The following is a 17752-nucleotide window of genomic DNA, read 5'->3' on the forward strand; positions in this document are numbered from 1 at the left end:
CTATATGTCAAGTGGCCAACACTGCCCTGTTCTCTTGACCAATTCTGGGACGTGCTTTCTGCTGTAATTGCGCAACGCGATGTGGTTTATCCACTGTTTATTCTTTTGATTTTCTCTACGGTCTTCGGAAACCATTGGGAAACTACTAGTCTGGTATACTCGTTGGAATCAGATCGAAGAGAAAACTGGTTTACACATGAATGTTTACGTATGATGCACCTGTTTGGCTTTGTTTTATCTAAGGTATTCGTCAGCTGATAAATCCGATAATTCATTGAATTGATTGGTATATCTTTAGTGGTCTGCTTATCTGTAATTTGAACGCAGTGATAAGTAGTATTTGGATATGACTGAGCAGGGCTTTCAAAATGATGTATTGCAGAAAATAGTTGGTCAGGCTTAGGGAGATTATCAAACGTGACTGCTCTCTTTTAATAAAGATTTTGACATATTGGTTTAACCTCATGGGGACTTTAATGTTTCGTTAAAACTATAAAATTTGTCATACATGTATTTCTTTCAAGGCTTCATATCTCCTTTGGTAACAGATATAAATTCAGGGAGGTATATGTACCGTGATCAGTCGTTGACTAAAGTCTTGAAGGTTCATTGGTGATCTCACGGCTCATAGTCGAATCATGATCGTATCAGAACCGGTGTGAATCTCGACCCCATATATGATTCAAGTGAGTGAACCCAGGTGCTTCGCTCCGGTGAGGGTAGAAGTGACGACTACTGAATTACCAGCGAGTTATTTTCCATATGATATAATTTTGAGTGGTTTAATCACATTATCAGAGTTACCACACTTAGTGGTTAACGCGAGATTATTTCAATATTATGGGCTGTTTCAAGCCTATTTCATATCCACATTATATTGTTATTATCGATAGTGGCCGCTACCTCGACTTAACAACTGGCATCTCTGTCCCTGTGACTGTCACATGATGAAATAGTTGTTTAGAGTTTAAAACAGAAAAACTAGGCAACTTTGGCTAGCTTTTTTTTTTTTTTATTTATGTGTACACTATTCATATGTAATAGTCTTTACGTTTCCCTTGCACAACAACACAGTCGAGTGATGCTTTACCTTTTGAAGGTTTCTGGAAATCGAGACTAAACGCTGGAGAGTGAGTTTATGTACCTCATAGATGTGTCAAAGGAACGTTTCACTGTTTTCAGGAATTGTGTATAGAGAGACTGGTGTGTAATTAGCATAAACACACAGGACGAGCATGAACATTAGTTTATTGCCGTAACAGGATGAAGTAGCCTTAATTGCATGTAATGTGATGTCCATCCCCCACTGGCATCGAAAATCTCCCGAATCCTTGTGGGAACAGAATGGACGAGGTTTCTGCAGACGCTAGGGCGGTGACGAAGGTTGTTCCATATACCTCGCGTGCAACGTCCATGATGCCTTGTCGGCTCCTGGCCTCACCCACGTTCCATTCCCGACACATAATTGCACACAGGTTCTCTACACGGTTCATGTCGCGCCTCTTCGTGGGCCAATCCAAGACTTGAATTTCAGGATAGGCACTAGACCACTCGCACACTGCTCTACTCGTGTGTATTGAACACTTATCCTGCACGAACTTGATATTTGGTTCTGGTATGGCCGTGGCACGAATAGAGGGAAGAACATCATCTAATATTTCAATGTATTTATGGCTGTTTAAGCGACCTTCAGTTTCTACCACCTCGCAAGGCTGATGTTTCCACAACCATCACCAAAGTGACACTTGCACTCTGTCGCTGCGCTGAAGCTCGGAGATACTTTCAGAACTGTTATGGGTAATGCAAGGGCGCCAGCAAGCCTTGAACCTGCTTCAACAAAGGAAACAGTTTTTCATCCGTAAAGATTACGCCATCCCAGTAATCTTCTCCCAGTCCTAAATGCTGTAGGGCAAATCCAACGCGTGTTTCCCTGCATGCTTGGTTAACTTTCTCTCATCAGAAATGTGGGAGTGTAGATGTTGTTTCTGAAGACGGAGTTTGGCGGTGCGTAGACGACACTGCGTCTGCAGCTGACGGGTCACGTGGACAGTGACGTCATGGGCCTGTCCCGCATTACCTGCCCCATCCTCCCGCGTCCTACATACGGGTCGTCCACTTCGTGGTCTCCTCCGAACCGAGCCCTTCTCCTGCCATCTTCTTATCCACCACCGCCGCGCGCTGCTCTCTGAGAAAGCCGTTTCGGCAGCAGTTCTGGCCATTGGTGTCCCAAGCTCCCACGTACGTTCCAATCACGGAGGCCTGGCTGGTGATGACACCAACAGCATTAGCGGCCGTTTCTGCAGAGGGGATAAGGAAATGTATTAGAAATGCAGTCATTACGGTATTTTAGGTAATTCTACGGCAAATTGTTACAATTAATCAGAATAGCTGATTAAAAACTCGAGTAAGAAACGCTTAGCAATGATCAGCTTGGAATCGGGAACATTAATGTAGGGCCACGTAACCCTTTCACTCACCCTCTTTATTGATACAATAGATGTTACTGAAGTATTTGTTTAACTTTAGTTTGAGAGTACTGATATCTTTTTACATTTGCTACATTTGGAGGTAGTTTATTCCAATGTTCTACTAATCTAAGGTTGAAAAACCTTTTGCCCACATTGCTGTGAGATCTCCTTCCTTTGATCTTCGTACCGTTATTTCTGTTATTTAGATCTATCTAAAGTGAAGATGATTTTTGTATGTTGTGCTGTCGAAGATATCTATGATTTTGAAAATGGATCTGAAGTCCTCCAGGAAAGTGCGCTGTATTTCTTTTTAAGAAAGAGTAGTTTTAGGGCTTTGTCTCTTTCTTCATACGGCTTATTTTTGTGACGGGATGAATTTAGTTGCTCTTATTTGAATTTGTTCATTTCTAATTACATAGTTTTCTTCATATATCTTTGTAACAGATAGAGATACACCTGTAATGAGACGTATCTGGGGTTATTCTGTTTCGTCGTGTGTTGCAAGGAAGGTTCATATATATCAAACTGTTTTGCAGGGACGGTACTTTCGTCACGAGACGTGGTCCCGGGGGACGTGGTGCTCATAGGCAATTATCTGGACAGACTGGAGATGGATGCTGTCCTCCTACAAGGGAGCGTCATCACTAACGAGGCCATGCTTACCGGAGAGTCTGTCCCGGTCACAAAGGTCAGTGGTCAGCCTACGTCAACCAGGATCAGTCTACCCTCATCTCCAGGGTGATTCATCAGGCATTAATCAGGTCACGAAAGTTTTCATGTTATGTTAGGTCAGCTATGGCAGTGCCTAGCCTGGTTACCAAGGTCGGTTCTAACCCAAGTCGGTGATGATATAGTCAATAATCACCAAAGGTCAGCAGTGTTAAGCCAGGTCACTAATCTCACTTCTCGTCCAGATTATCAGTTACCAGTCAGGTCACTCAGGTGGATCACCATTTGGTGATCAATCTGGTCAAACACCAAAGAAAAAAAATGAGTCGTGCAGGTCCCTGTTAGAGGTCAGTGTTAATTCGCCAAGGAATGGCATACCAAAGTTGCCAAGGGAAGGTTAGGGAGGATGGTTACTGCTCTGCATAGCTGGGCTCCACTACCATTAGACATAATGGTGAGTTATACATTTGTAAGAATAATCAGGATGAGCTCAGTGTCTCTGCGTGTGTTGCAGATTGGGGTACCGCGCGGGAGCGACACTATGTTCGTGGAAGAGGAGCACAAGCACCACCTGCTGTACAGCGGGTCGCAGGTCCTCCAGGTGCGCGGCGCCACCGAACTACCAGCCTTCGTCCTCAACACAGGTGAGAGATATTACTTCAGTTTCACTCTGCCTTGGATCTAAATGTGAGGCGACGCAATGTTTCACGTTAATCTGTCTATAGTGGCGTATATCGTTTGGTTTCTTCTATGTGAATGTGTGTATTTTCAGATCTAATGATTGTTTCAAATGAAGATGATAAAAGTGTAATCTAGAGCCATGATGTTACTATCAGATGCGGAATCTGATAGATCATCTTATGGAATAGTAGGATTTAATGTGGAGAATGAATTAAGACTGGAGAGCGTGACTGAAGTGTTTAATTACCCAAAGTCCAATTCATGTGAAAGCCTTGATGTTACCCAAGACCTTTTTTAAAGATTCCTTTAAGATTTCTTTAACAAGAGTATACTCCCAAACATCTCAAGGGTAATTTTTCACTCTTGGTGTAACCTCGAGCAGGCAGACCGTGATTGGGATATATATATATATATATATATATATATATATATATATATATATATATATATATATATATATTTTTATATATATATATATATATATATATATATATATATATATATATATATATATATATATATATGTGTGTGTGTGTATATATATATATATATATATATATATATATATATATATATATTTTTATATATATATATATATATATATATATATATATATATATATATATATATGTGTGTGTGTGTATATATATATATATATATATATATATATATATATATATATATTTTTTTTTTTTTTTTTCTTTTTTCTTTTTCTTTTCTTTCTTTCAAACTATTCGCCATTTCCCGCGTTAGCGAGGTAGCGTTAAGAACAGAGGACTGGGCCTTTGAGGGAATATCCTCACCTGGCCCTCTTTGTTCCTTCTTTTGGAAATCAAACAAAAAAGAAAAAAGAAACGGGAGGGAAGGATTTCCAGCCCCCCGCTCCCTCCCCTTTTGGTCGCCTTCTACGACACGCAGGGAATACGTGGGTAGTATTCTTTCTCCCCTATCCCCAGGGATAATGTATATATATATATATATATATATATATATATATATATATATATATATATATATATATATATATATATATATATGAAAGGGGGTGACTGGTTATTGACTGGTTGGTAAGGTTATTTAGTGTATGTATGACTCATGGTGAGGTGCCTGAGGATTGGCGGAATGCTTGCATAGTGCCATTGTACAAAGACAAAGGGGATAAAAGTGTGCTCAAATTACAGAGGTATAATTTTGTTGAGTATTCCTGGGAAATTATATGGGAGGGTATTGATTGAGAGAGTGAAGGCATGCACAGAGCATCAGATTGGAGAAGAGCAGTGTGGGTTCAGGAAGTGGTAGAGGATGTGTGGATCAGGTGTTTGCTTTGAAGAATGTATGTGAAAAACGCTTAGAAAAGCAAATGGATTTGTATGTAGCATTTGTGGATCTGGATAAGGCATATGATAGAGATGCTTTGTGGAAGGTATTAAGAATATATGGTGTGGGTTGCAAGTTGTTAGAAGCAGTGAAAAGTTTTTATCGAGGATGTAAGGCATGTGTACGAGCAGGAAGAGAGGAAAGTGATTGGTTCTCAGTGAATGTCGGTTTGCGGCAGGGGTGCGTGATGTCTCCATAACAGTTTAATTTGTTTATGGATGGGGTTGTTAGGGAGATGAATGCAAGAGTTTTGGAAAGAGGAACAAGTATGCAGTATGTTGTGGATGAGAGAGCTTGGGAAGTGAGTCAGTTGTTGTTCGCTGATGATACAGTGCTGGTGGCTGATTCGGGTGAGAAACTGCAGAAGCTGGTGACTGAGTTTGGTAAAGGGTGTGAAAGAAGAAAGCTGAGAGTAAATGTGAATAAGAGCAAGGTTATTAGGTACAGTAGGGTTAAGGGACAATTCAACTGGGAGGTAAGTCTGAATGGAGAAAAACTGGAGGAAGTGAAGTGTTTTAGATATCTGGAAGTGGATTTGGCAGCGGATGGAACCATGGAAGCGGAAGTGAATCATAGGGTGGGGGATGGGGCGAAAGTTCTGGGAGCGTTGAAGAATGTGTGGAAGTCGAGAACATTATCTCGGAAAGCAAATATGGGTATGTTTGAAGGAATAGTGGTTCCAGCAATGTTATATGGTTGCGAGGCGTAGGCTATAGATAGTGTTGTGCAGAGGAGGGTGGATGTGCTGAAAAGGAGATGTTTGAGGACAATATGTGGTGTGAGGTGGTTTGATCGAGTAAGTGATGATAGGATACGAGAAGTGTGTGGTGATAAAAAGAGTGTGGTTGAGAAAGCAGAAGACGGTGTTTTGAAATGGTTTGGTCACATGGAGAGAATGAGTAAGGAAAGATTGACCATGAGGATATATGTGTCAGAGGTGGAGGGAACGAGGAGAAGTGGGAGACGAAATTGGAGGTGGAAAGATGGAGTGAAAAAGATTTTGAGTGATCGGGGCCTGAACATGCAGGAGGGTGAAAAGCGTGCAAGGAATAGAATGAATTGGAACGATGTGGTATACCGGTGTCGATGTGCTGTCAATAGATTGAATCAGGGCATGTGAAGCGTCTGGGGTAAACCATGGAAAGTTTTGTGGGGCCTGGATGTGGATAGGGAGCTGTGGTTTCGGTGCATTATAGATGACAGCTAGAGATTGAGTATGAATGAATGTGGCCTTTGTAGTCTCTTCCTACTGCTACCTCGCGCACATGCGGGGGGAGGGGGTTGTCATTTCATGTGTAGCGGGGTGGCGACGGGAATGAATGAGGGCAGACAGTATGAATTATGTACATGTGTTTATATGTATAGGTCTGTGTGTGTATATATATGTATACGCTTAGATGTATAGGTATGTATAGGTGCGTTTGTGGACGTGTATGTGGGTGGGTTGGGCCATTCTTTCGTCTGTTTCCTTGCGCTACCTCGCAAACGCGGGAGACAGCGACAAAGTATAAAAAAAAAAAAAAAAAAAAAATATATATATATATATATATATATATATATATATATATATATATATATGTCTGTGTATGTATATGTATGTATATGAGCGTGTGAGGACGTTTATGTGTACACATGTGTATGTGGGTTGGTTGGGCCATTCCTCGTGTGTTTCCTTGCGCTACTTCGCTAACGCGGGAGACGGCAGTTAAGGATAATAAGAAAAGCATATATATATATATATATATATATATATATATATATATATATATTCCCTTGGGTAGGGGAAAATTCACCTCCGTGTTCCCTTTGTCGTAGAAAGCGACTAAAGGGGTCGGGAGAGGAGAGGCTGGAAAACCCCCTTCTTGCATTTCCATACCTACCAATCAACAACAGTCACCTCCTTTCTTAATAAATTCAACCCTAATACCATCCGTTCCAGCAGTCTTGCCACATTTCATCTTATGCAAGGCTTTCACCACTTTTCACCAAACTACTCTACATGACTCTCTCACTTCGCATACCACTCTTACCAAAGCACCCTTCATCTGCCACTATGTCATCAAATACGTTTAATACTGACTCCAGCTCCTCCTCCCTCACTTCATCATTCCCTGCTATCACGTCCCCTTTTGCCCCCTTCACCGATGTTCCCATTTGTTCTCTTGTCTTTCGCACATTTACCTCCTTCCAAAACATCTTATTCTCCTTAAGGTTTACTCACCTCAACTCTCATTTGCCCTCTGTTTCAGCCGCTGCACCTTCCTCTTGACCACCTGCCGCTTTCTTCTATGCATCTCCCAGTGATATGCGTTCCTTCCTCGTAAGTATCGCTCAAACGCCTCTCTTTTCTCTTTCACTGACAACTTTACTTATTCATCCCACCACCCACTATCCTTAGTAATCTGCCCACTTCCGACCTTTCTCATGCCACAAGCGTCTCTTGCACATGCCATCACTGCACCCTAAATAATTTACCTCCCATTCCTCAACCACTCCCCTTGCTTTCATTTACCCTCGCCTTTGGCATTCAACACTAAATTTCTCCCGGTATTTCTTCACATAAGTCCATTTTCCAAGCTCACTTACTCTCACAACTCTTGTCAGACCATATTGCTTCCTCTTTTCCTAAATCCTCTACAAATCTTTAACCTCGCCTCCTCAGAATAGTGATCAGGCATCCCACCAGCTACCCCTCTCAGCACATTTATATCCAGAAGTTTCACTTATACACACCTACCAATTAATCTGTAATCCAGTAATGCCCGCTGACTGTCTGTCCTACTCACGTACGTATATTGTTTATGTCCCGCTTTTTTTTTTTTTTTTAGAATTTTGATTCAAGAGAAATGCCCGAATTTAGATATCACTATCAATATTTTTTTTTTTATCATATGGAACAATGATCCTTCCGCCTCAATGGTTGCGGGCGTAAATGAATCGGGAAGAACCAGTGTCTATGAATATCGATAGTAGGAAGAGAACTGATAAACGGAACGAGGAGGAAGTATTAAAGATCACTTTTTCGGATTATCAGCAGCAAGAAGAAAATGGCCTTTCAGCCTCGATAGCCAGAGCCGCCTAAGAACCGAAAAGGATCAGCGATTCGCCCGGAGAATACGAATGAATAAATTACACAAATCTGAATTTAAGATAAACTTTGAACTGTAGTTAAAATGAAACCAGTTTTCTTATTTTGCGCGACCGAATCTGTTTTTTTTTCTTCTTTTCAGTTGTCCTTCGGCCCGTGCACCTATGCTAGCAACGGATGTTTTATCTGAATCTTCAGTGCTCAAATGAAATATATCGATGATATTGTCGTTTGCAGCCGAACACGCCACGTTCAGTCTGTTTACGAGCAGTGGCTAGGCTATCTCGTGTGTCTGCTGCATGCGAACATACGAAAGAATACTTCCCACGTATCCCCTGCGTGTCGTAGAAGGCGACTAAAAGGGGAGGGAGCGGGAGGCTGGAAATCCTCCCCTCTCTTTTTTTTTTTCCAAAAGAAGAAACAGAGAAGGGGGCCAGGTGAGGATATTCCCTCAAAGGCCCAGTCCTCATCCTCTGTTCTTAACGCTACCTCGCTAATGTGGGAAATGGCGATTAGTATAAAAAAAAAAAAAAAAATATATATATATATATATATATATATATATATATATATATATATATATATATATATATATATATATATATATATATATATATTAGAAAGTAGGATAATTTTCGCCTCCTAGGAAGGTGTTTAGTAAAGTTTTAGTAAAGTTTTCCGTTGAATTGCAGAGGTGTTATTAACGTTTGTGCAGCGATGGGGCTTCAAATCAGTGACCCCCCCCCCCCCCTTTCCCATTTTTGTATTTAAGACTAAAGGAACTTATGTTCCCATTTCTTCCTTGTAAGTTTCATGGAACCATCCATTACAGTGATCTGGTTCCTGAGAACTGAATTTCATTTCCCGGTTTAAGTTATCATAGAAGATGGGCCATTCCTGTTCCTCCTCTTTAGCAAATTTCGCCTCCACAACTCCATCAACATTAGGTGCATTTTCCCTAATACGATTCGTGAGCTCCAGTTCTTTGTCATTTGCCACAAGACCATTTGCCTTTGTATACATTCAATCTGACATTTCCGTCACTTGACATTTCTTACTTGTCTGCTTTATTTGTAAGGCTGTTCTGTCCTCTCGCCTTATATGATGTCTCCCATTCTCTTCCTTTTGACTGTATATTCCTTGCATTTTTCTTACTCTTCCCTTGGCTTATCACTTTTGGTGATGATCCTACTGAATTCCTCTTTGTCTCTTCAGTTTTTGGGCCTCCTAAATTCCTCCTGGCTACATGATTCCAAATCGAACGTAATATTAGTCATCCCCTTATGTCTTGACTGGGGCCACCATTCTCCTCACTTCAGGTATTACCAACAGACACAACTTGCCCCAGCAGACTCCTGTTAACACAGCGTCTGAACGGCACTGTTAACTCGCTTCTCCTCGTCGTATCCATGTAGCAGAGTTTCGTCTCGCCCAGTTAGCACCTTTGCCTCACCAGGCCTTCTCATCACCTCCCTTGCTTCTTTCATAACCTCCTATCCTCACCGGGCTTTCTTCTCGCATATCTTGCCTCACCAGACATTATCACCTTCCTTGCTTCAATAGGCTCCAGCATCACCTTCCTAGCGTAAACAGGACCATTTATCACATACCGTGCATCACCTCCCTTGCCTTATTAAGCCATCTTCATCACCTCCCTTGTCTCGCCAGGCTTTGACACGGCGCGGGGCGAGCTGGTCCGCTCCATCCTCTTCCCAAAACCCATCGACTTCCACTTCTACAACGACTTCATGAAGATGCTGGTGGTGTTCCTACTGCTGGGCCTGGCTGCCATGTGCTGGAGCTTGGTACAGTGGATGAGGGCCAAGGTCAGTCTCTCTCTTCACCATTCCTCGTCTCTATAAACCTTGCTCCTCTAAGGACTTGATAATAAAATGACCCTCCATTTATTCATAAACCGGATTATAATTATAGAAACACACACACACACACACACACACACACACACACACACACAGAGTTATGATTATAATTTGATTATAACACGACCCCAGGTCCTCTTTTATGGGTTTCCTGCACCTTCAAGGCTGCGCTCTAATCAGAAGCAAACATGTGAACGATTCCTCTGTGAGGTTGCATCAATGGGTCCATTGATGCAACCTCACCGAAGGTGTAACCTCATGCAGACGGAATGCGGTAACGCTTCTATAATTCCTTACTTCCAGCCGCAGGAACCTTTTATATCTTTGAGGCTTCTACAACGCTCAGGAAACTAGCCACGTCCACCAGTCTGGACCATAGGTCATAAAGTGTTGCTATGTGTGTGTTGTGTGCGTCTTCGTGCAGCGAGGGCAGGGCGATTGAGCGGTTAGTGTTCGGTGTTCTCTTAATGGTAGTTGCATCTTGGGCACGAAGGGTCTTGAGATGTGGTGAAATGACGTATGTAGAGATGTAGTAATCTATGAAGTCCAGAGTCTAAGCGGGAGAGTGTGACTCATGTTTGCCTAGGGATTGTGGTTTCGGATAGGTGTATTTCTGATCGGTTGGAGTTTAGGACTGAGTTGGGAATGCGGTTGTCTAGTGTTTGTTGGGTCACTTCTGTGTCTGTGTGTTTCGTCAGTGATGTATATATTGGAGGAGGTTACTGAAGTGTGAGGCAGGGGTAAGGATTTTATTTCTACTAGGTGTTTGGTGGTTAGTTATAAGATGGTTTTACTTACTTTTGTTTCAATGTGTAGGTGTTGAGTGTTTGTGGTTGTTAGGCATGTGTACGAGTAGGAAGAGAGGAAAGTGATTGGTTCCCAGTGAATGTCGGTTTGCGGCAGGGGTGCGTGATGTCTCCATGGTTGTTTAATTTGTTTATGGTTGGGGTTGTTAGGGAGGTGAATGCAAGAGTTTTGGAAAGAGGGGCAAGTATGCAGTATGTAGTGGATGAGAGGGCTTGGGAAGTGAGTCAGTTGTTGTTCGCTGATGATACAACGCTGGTGGCTGATTCGGGTGAGAAACTGCAGAATTTACTGTCTGAGTTTGGTAAAGTGTGTGAAAGAAGAAAGCTGAGAGTAATGTGAATAAGAGCAAGGTTACATGTTATATGTTATATGATGTAAACTGTTTGCCACTACGCTCCAAGAGTCGAAGCCCGGTACATCATTGTGACATCAGTGTAGCCAGACCCCTAGAATTTGATGACCTCAAACAGCATCTCCTCCGTAACCATTCTATTAATAACTCGCGGATCTCGTGATGCCTCACGCATCCTTACAAGATGGCAGTACTGCCTCTCATGCTCAAGGATAGAAGGCTTTTTGATTGACCCACAAAGCATCACGGTAATGTGTATGTATGTAAAACATTTTATGTACACATGATATCTGATGTAAACTATTTGTTACTTTCACCCCGAGAATTGAACCCCAGGTCCATTTGTGTGGCTACTAAGTAGACTAACCCTAAGTAATGCGTGAGGTACCACGAGATCCGTGATTCATAGAATGGTTACAGAAGTGATGTTTTAGCTAACCATATACACCTGGCTACCATATAGATGGACCGGTGTTCGATATTCGGGGTGTAGTGGCAAATAGTTTGTTTATATATATATATATATATATATATATATATATATATATATATATATATATATATATATATATATATATATATATATATATATGATATAGCAGATGTAGGATACTCGGGTTCGATGGTGACCGTGTGAAAATAACATGAACCTCTGGTTGCAGGCGAATTGGAACATAATCCTCTACAATTCGCTGGACCTAATGACTTTCGTGGTGCCTCCCGTCCTGCCAGCCACCGTCACCGCCATCAATGTGTGGACACAGCAGCGGCTCAAGCGGCAGGACATCTACTCCCTGTCCTCGAATTACATCTCCCTCTCTGGATCTGTTGACGTCGTTTGTTTTGACAAGGTGAGAGTCTCTACCTACAGATTAGGTGATGTTTTTTGTGCCACCAGCACGATGAGGTAAATGTTGATTTATGTGTTTATATATATATATATATATATATATATATATATATATATATATATATATATATATATATATTTTTTTTTTTTCTTTTTTTTTTTTTAACTATTTGCCATTTCCCGCGTTAGCGAGGAAGCGTTAAGAACAGAGGACTGGGCCTTTTTTGGAATATCCTCACCTGGCCCCCTCTGTTCCTTCTTTTGGAAAATTAAAAAAAAAAAAAGAGGGGAGGATTTCCAGCCCCCCGCTCCCTCCCCTTTTAGTCGCCTTCTACGACACGCAGGGAATACGTGGGAAGTATTCTTAATCCCCTATCCCCAGGGATAATATATATATATATATATATATATATATATATATATATATATATATATATATATGTATATATATGTGTGCGTGTGTGTGTGCGTGTGTGTGTGTGTGTATGTGTGTGCAGTTAAAATCACAAGGAAACAGGAAATGCAGTGTCAAGCACTTTGGTATGATAATATCGTCAGGACTGCAGGAATGAGTACAGATAAAGAGAACCAGAATACAATATACCAGCCGCCAGTGGGCGGGACAGGCAAATAAGAAACAGGTGAAGAGGTTAGGGCACAGGTCACCCTTTACGACCTCATGTCTCTAAGTTACAAACTCAGGTTAACATGTGTTCTAGGAAATATATCTACTTTTTTTTAACTTAAAAAGCTATCTGATTCATGCGAACCAATATTTTAATTCATATTAACGTCTCGACTATGTATGACAAGGGACGATTGAACAATATTTTTATCCATTATTGAGTTATTGTATGTCATAGCCTAAACACTGCTCCAGTCAGTTTGATGACCCAAATCTTTGAGGTGTACTAATATTGCACTATATTCTTGATCACATCTAACACTATTTTTGTAATGTTATTTAACCTTAATATTAAGGACCTTACCAATTTGGCCAATGTAAAATTAATCACACACTTTACAGGGTATATTGTACACACAACCCTTTAGAGAAGTTATAGAATTTGTGATAAGACTTTTCCTCTATATTATTATTGCTAAAGATTACATTTAATGTTAAAAGTTTATAACAGAAGAGGAACACTAAGAATGTTTTCGCAATAAGGTAATATTAACAATATTAACAAATGGTATATCCAGGTTGAACGTTGTCAAAGGCTTTCTGAAAAGAAAGTAGTCTTCCTAATGCTTTCTACATGGCGCGACAAACGTAAGTGGCCAGTGATGATTTTTCTATAATTTCCATAAAACTCTCCAACAAATGATCGTGTATCTTGCGCACACAGACGGGAACACTGACTGAGGACGATCTAACACTGGCCGGGGTGGTGCCGTGTGAGAAGGGTGACCTGAAGGCACCCCAGGAGGACCTGACGCATCTGCCGCCGGACCAGCCCCTGACCAAGGCCCTCGCCTCCTGCCATTCCCTCACCTACAGCAACAACAGGCTTGTCGGCTACCCCCTCGACGTTAAGATCTTCACTGGTATAGACTGGGTACATCAAGACGTTACCGCCAGCTGCAGGCTGGTTGCTTTTATTGTTGACCTTCTCAGAATTAAGGTTTTCGGTCAGGGACTAGGCTCGCCTACACAACTCTCAACCCTTCATGATATAGATTAAGTTTCTCAGTACAGTTGCCTGACTTGAATAAAACAATTCCCCTGTTGTAGGGATGTTGCAAAAGAGATTTTCAGGCCTTAAATGAATGATGAAATATGTTGAAAATGTATTGGTATAACGGAGGGGAAAAATCTAAAAGTTTTAGATATAGAAAAAAATCTTGTAAAAAAGGGTGTGTCGTATCTCTTCCGAAATATACGACGAGTGAAATGTTTTAAAGCTTAGCAGAGTAGAGGAAGAAACACACATCGCTACGGTACATCCTCGATTTGTCGTGTGACGCTTTGATTTGTTAAGTGTAGTGTGCAACCTACCCAACGGCTGGGGGGGACCACAAGTAGCCAGCTCTCGGATGAACACACCAGAGTAATAGTTGTAGAAGAAGGGAAGACAACCAAAACTGTGGTCTAGGGCAAGGGCGTTAAGTTTTAAGGTCAGAATAGAACTGATTAGTCGGACTGCAGTAAGTATGAAGAGGTACCAGATGTGCGGGCAATGCTCCATACAGAAGCGGATCATTCCTCTGTATAGTCGCAGCAACTGTTCAAAGGTGAAAACTTTTTGAAATCTAAACAGGGGTTTAAGGTATATAGACAAAGACGCAGCTATTTCTGTAACGTAGAGCTTCTAGAATAGATGTTTCTGTGATTAAAGGTATATTTGTGTTGAGTGATGATATTACAGGGCCGTTAAAGGAAATGGGAAAGTAGTGAGGAGTTCTTAACGGAAAAATGGAAAGGAACTGGGTTTTAGAGGCATTAAACTTAACCAGTCTGTTGTCCAGATCTTAAGCTAATGGAGAGATTTGTGACGAGACAAGACTTTGAGATGTAGATGAAGCAAAAGCAGATGGAGTGGACTTGAAAGTGGAATCATAAGCGTATTAAGACGTTATATTTTCTTGATGAAGAAATTAGTGATGGAAAGGAAGGACACCATAGGAGATGAGACAGAACCCCAGTGGATCCCCGCTGTTGACGGGGAAGAGTGAGAGGATTAATTGTTTCTCATTTTTTTCTGGGGTATGTAAGAAGTATATTGAATAAACATGACGAGAAGAAATACCAAGGTATTTCTTATGAACAATGAACCTACTTAGACAAGCTACTTTAGTGAATGAACTCTAACCTGGAATAACGTATGCTGTAAGTTGATGGTTAATCATGAGTTGAGTCAGGTTTTTTTTTTTCTCTTTTAGGCCTTTGAGATCATGTCTGGCTCAAATTATTTACGATTTTGTCAGGTTTCTCATGGTTATGTCAGAGTACTCATGAATAGATCGCATTTCATGACTAGGTCAGGCTATTCATGATCATGTTTAGATACTCGTAATGTGGTCATATTACTCATGGTTAGAGTTGAGTTCTCATGATCAGTTCAGGTAACTCATGATTAGGTCAGATTACCCATGATTGGGACAGGTTCTTCATGATTAGGTCAGATTCCTCATGGCTAAGTCAGATTTTCTCATGACTGATAATGACCATTATCAATGTACGTATTCATGATTTTTTTTTTTAACCCTTGTTCATTTTCCGACGAGCAAAGAACCATATCAATAACCTTACCTTGCCAGACGTTAGAGGAGCCACCTGCTGGAGTGAACCCGGACTACGGGCTAGTAACACCAGTCCTCGTGAAGCCAAGCTCTAGGGAAGGCGTCGACCCTAACCAGCATGAGATGGCGGTCCTGAAGACCTTCCCCTTTGAGTCGCGAGAGCAACGCATGACGGTGGTAACCCGAGGAAGGAACACCAACACCACCACAGCCGCCCCCTTGGAGATCTTCATCAAGGGAGCTCCCGAGAAGATCACTTCGCTCTGCAACCCCAACACAGGTCTCTCAAACCTCACCTCTCTTCTGTATCACTTGCCTTTCGAAGATAGCGCTTGTAGGCTCGATCAACCTTGTAGCAAGTCTAACGTATCTGACACCATCCATAACAGCCTTGATACTAAAACACCTCGTCCTAAATCATAGGTTCAGTCACTATGGCTTTTAATCTGTTGACCTCGGAAACATGGCGTTGTTATACATCGCTGTATCTGCTATTAGATATGAACATGCTAACCCAACCCTCAGTGAGTTATGATGCTGACAGACAGATTTAACCATTTATGAGCGTAAGTAAGCGTCATATGGCATTGTTGAAAGCTATAACTTATCAAAAATATCCATTTGATGAAAGATTTGATATAGTTCTCTGTGATCTAGAGCAATGGGAGGTTATTACATCCCTATCTACCTTTTCGTACTCACGAAGGCCCGATCACAGTTGAGTCGCAATGGGATATTTCGCAAATGCTGATCGTGTAACTTACGTTTCTTTGATTTCAGTCCCGGGCATCGCAGTGGCGGCGCAGGAGTGGTACACTCGGCAGGGGCTGCGGGTGCTGGCAGTGGCGGGCAGGACACATAGGGAGGACTTCACATGGGACCAGGTAACTACAACCTCACGAGAGACGGTCCTTGTGGTGAAACGAGGGCCAGGGGAAAAAGGGAAAATTTGACTAATGAGTGAATGCTCTCTCTCTCTCTCTCTCTCTCTCTCTCTCTCTCTCTCTCTCTCTCTCTCTCTCTCTCTCTCTCTCTCCGTTTGTTCGCCGTTTCCAGCATTAGCGAGGCAGCGCCAGGAACAGACGAAGAATAGGCTTTATTTCCTCACATCCATTCTCAAGTTGATAACGTGTAATGCACCGAAACCACAGCTCCTTATCCACAACCGGGTCCCACAGACCTTTCCGTGGTTTACTACAACTGCTTCAAATATCCTGGTTCAGTCCGTTAACATTTCGTCTCTCCCTTTATACAATGTCTCTCTAATTCATTCTATTCATGCACGTTTTTCACCCTCCCGCATGTTCAGGCAATATTTCCGCTTATATAATTCTTCATCCCCACTGAAAACGTTGTGGCCATAATAAGGGATCCTAAAGCTATCAATCTCTTCATTAGGAAAAATGAAAATCTCTGTTACGAATATAATTAGATGAGTTGATCTCTTAAATATTTTTGTTTTTATTTTTTCTCTTTTGCATAAAGTCTGATGACAAGAGATAAACATATCTTTTATGAAGTCTTATTAGAGTTTTCTAAAGAGTAAGTATTATGACTCGTTTTTAGGTTACTTTTTTTATGTGACCCAATTTTATTTCTAATATCACTGCAGCTAAACATTGCTTTGTATAGTATCATTTATGACTCGAATTTTTTTTTCCTCGTTTGCTTCTAACATTCTGTATTTTTTTCTCCGTTCAAAACTTTTATCACCAAATCCGTTGCTTTGCACATGTTTACAAGACACTATACCGTGTTTCTGACCGCTGCAACGATTCATTCCAGTGTCTTTGAATCACTAAACGACCCTTTATTTGTTTTGGCTTTTAATTTTCAACTTCGTATCGGTAGCGGATTTAGCGATTTCCGCTCTTGAGGCAAATCTGTAGATCACTTATATAGGTAAAGAAAATGGGGCTTACTATCTAGCTTTGTAGCACCGCACCGGTTACGCCTTTGTGGTAACCCTACCGGTCACGCCTCTGTGGTACCCCCATTAATACTTTGCCATTTAATACCACTTTCTCCTTTCTATCTGTCAACCGCCACTCAACGTGCATACTCGATTTCCTGCACTATGAGATTTGATTCTACCTGCCGTTCTTTAATGTGGTACTTTATCGAAATACTTTTTGGAAGTCGAGGTATGAAAACTCTGAAAGTATATTTGAATTCTGTTAATTGTAATAGCACTAAAAAATTGCTTTTTGTTTACAACCAAATTAGCTTTCAGTTAATACTGTTTTTTTTCTATGAAATCTACAATTTGTCCCTGATTCTTGTTTTTATAGTTTACCGGAAACCTCGGTAAAACTATCATAACTAACTCCATAGATT

At 41.2% G+C, this 17752-nt stretch overlaps 2 protein-coding genes across 7 annotated transcripts in view; both read left to right on the forward strand.

Moving 5' to 3' along the window:
- Positions 1–17752, forward strand: part of LOC139756016 (ryanodine receptor-like) — a 494517-nt gene that overhangs the window by 63281 nt on the left and 413484 nt on the right.
- LOC139756017 (probable cation-transporting ATPase 13A4) overlaps positions 1–17752 on the forward strand; it is a 115781-nt gene that overhangs the window by 26403 nt on the left and 71626 nt on the right. For all 6 annotated transcript variants that reach the window (XR_011714246.1, XR_011714245.1, XR_011714247.1 and 3 more), the window contains exons 8-14: positions 3005–3156; positions 3652–3781; positions 9952–10109; positions 11985–12173; positions 13522–13731; positions 15434–15695; positions 16196–16299. Coding sequence is in view for 3 of the 6 variants with exons in the window: in XM_071674955.1 (XP_071531056.1) it covers positions 3005–3156; positions 3652–3781; positions 9952–10109; positions 11985–12173; positions 13522–13731; positions 15434–15695; positions 16196–16299 (1205 nt within the window). In the remaining 3 variants the exon portion in view is untranslated. The remainder of the gene's footprint in view (positions 1–3004; positions 3157–3651; positions 3782–9951; positions 10110–11984; positions 12174–13521; positions 13732–15433; positions 15696–16195; positions 16300–17752) is intronic.

The sequence above is a fragment of the Panulirus ornatus genome, chromosome 20, assembly GCF_036320965.1.
Source record: "Panulirus ornatus isolate Po-2019 chromosome 20, ASM3632096v1, whole genome shotgun sequence".
In the NCBI taxonomy this organism is placed as follows: domain Eukaryota; kingdom Metazoa; phylum Arthropoda; class Malacostraca; order Decapoda; family Palinuridae; genus Panulirus; species Panulirus ornatus.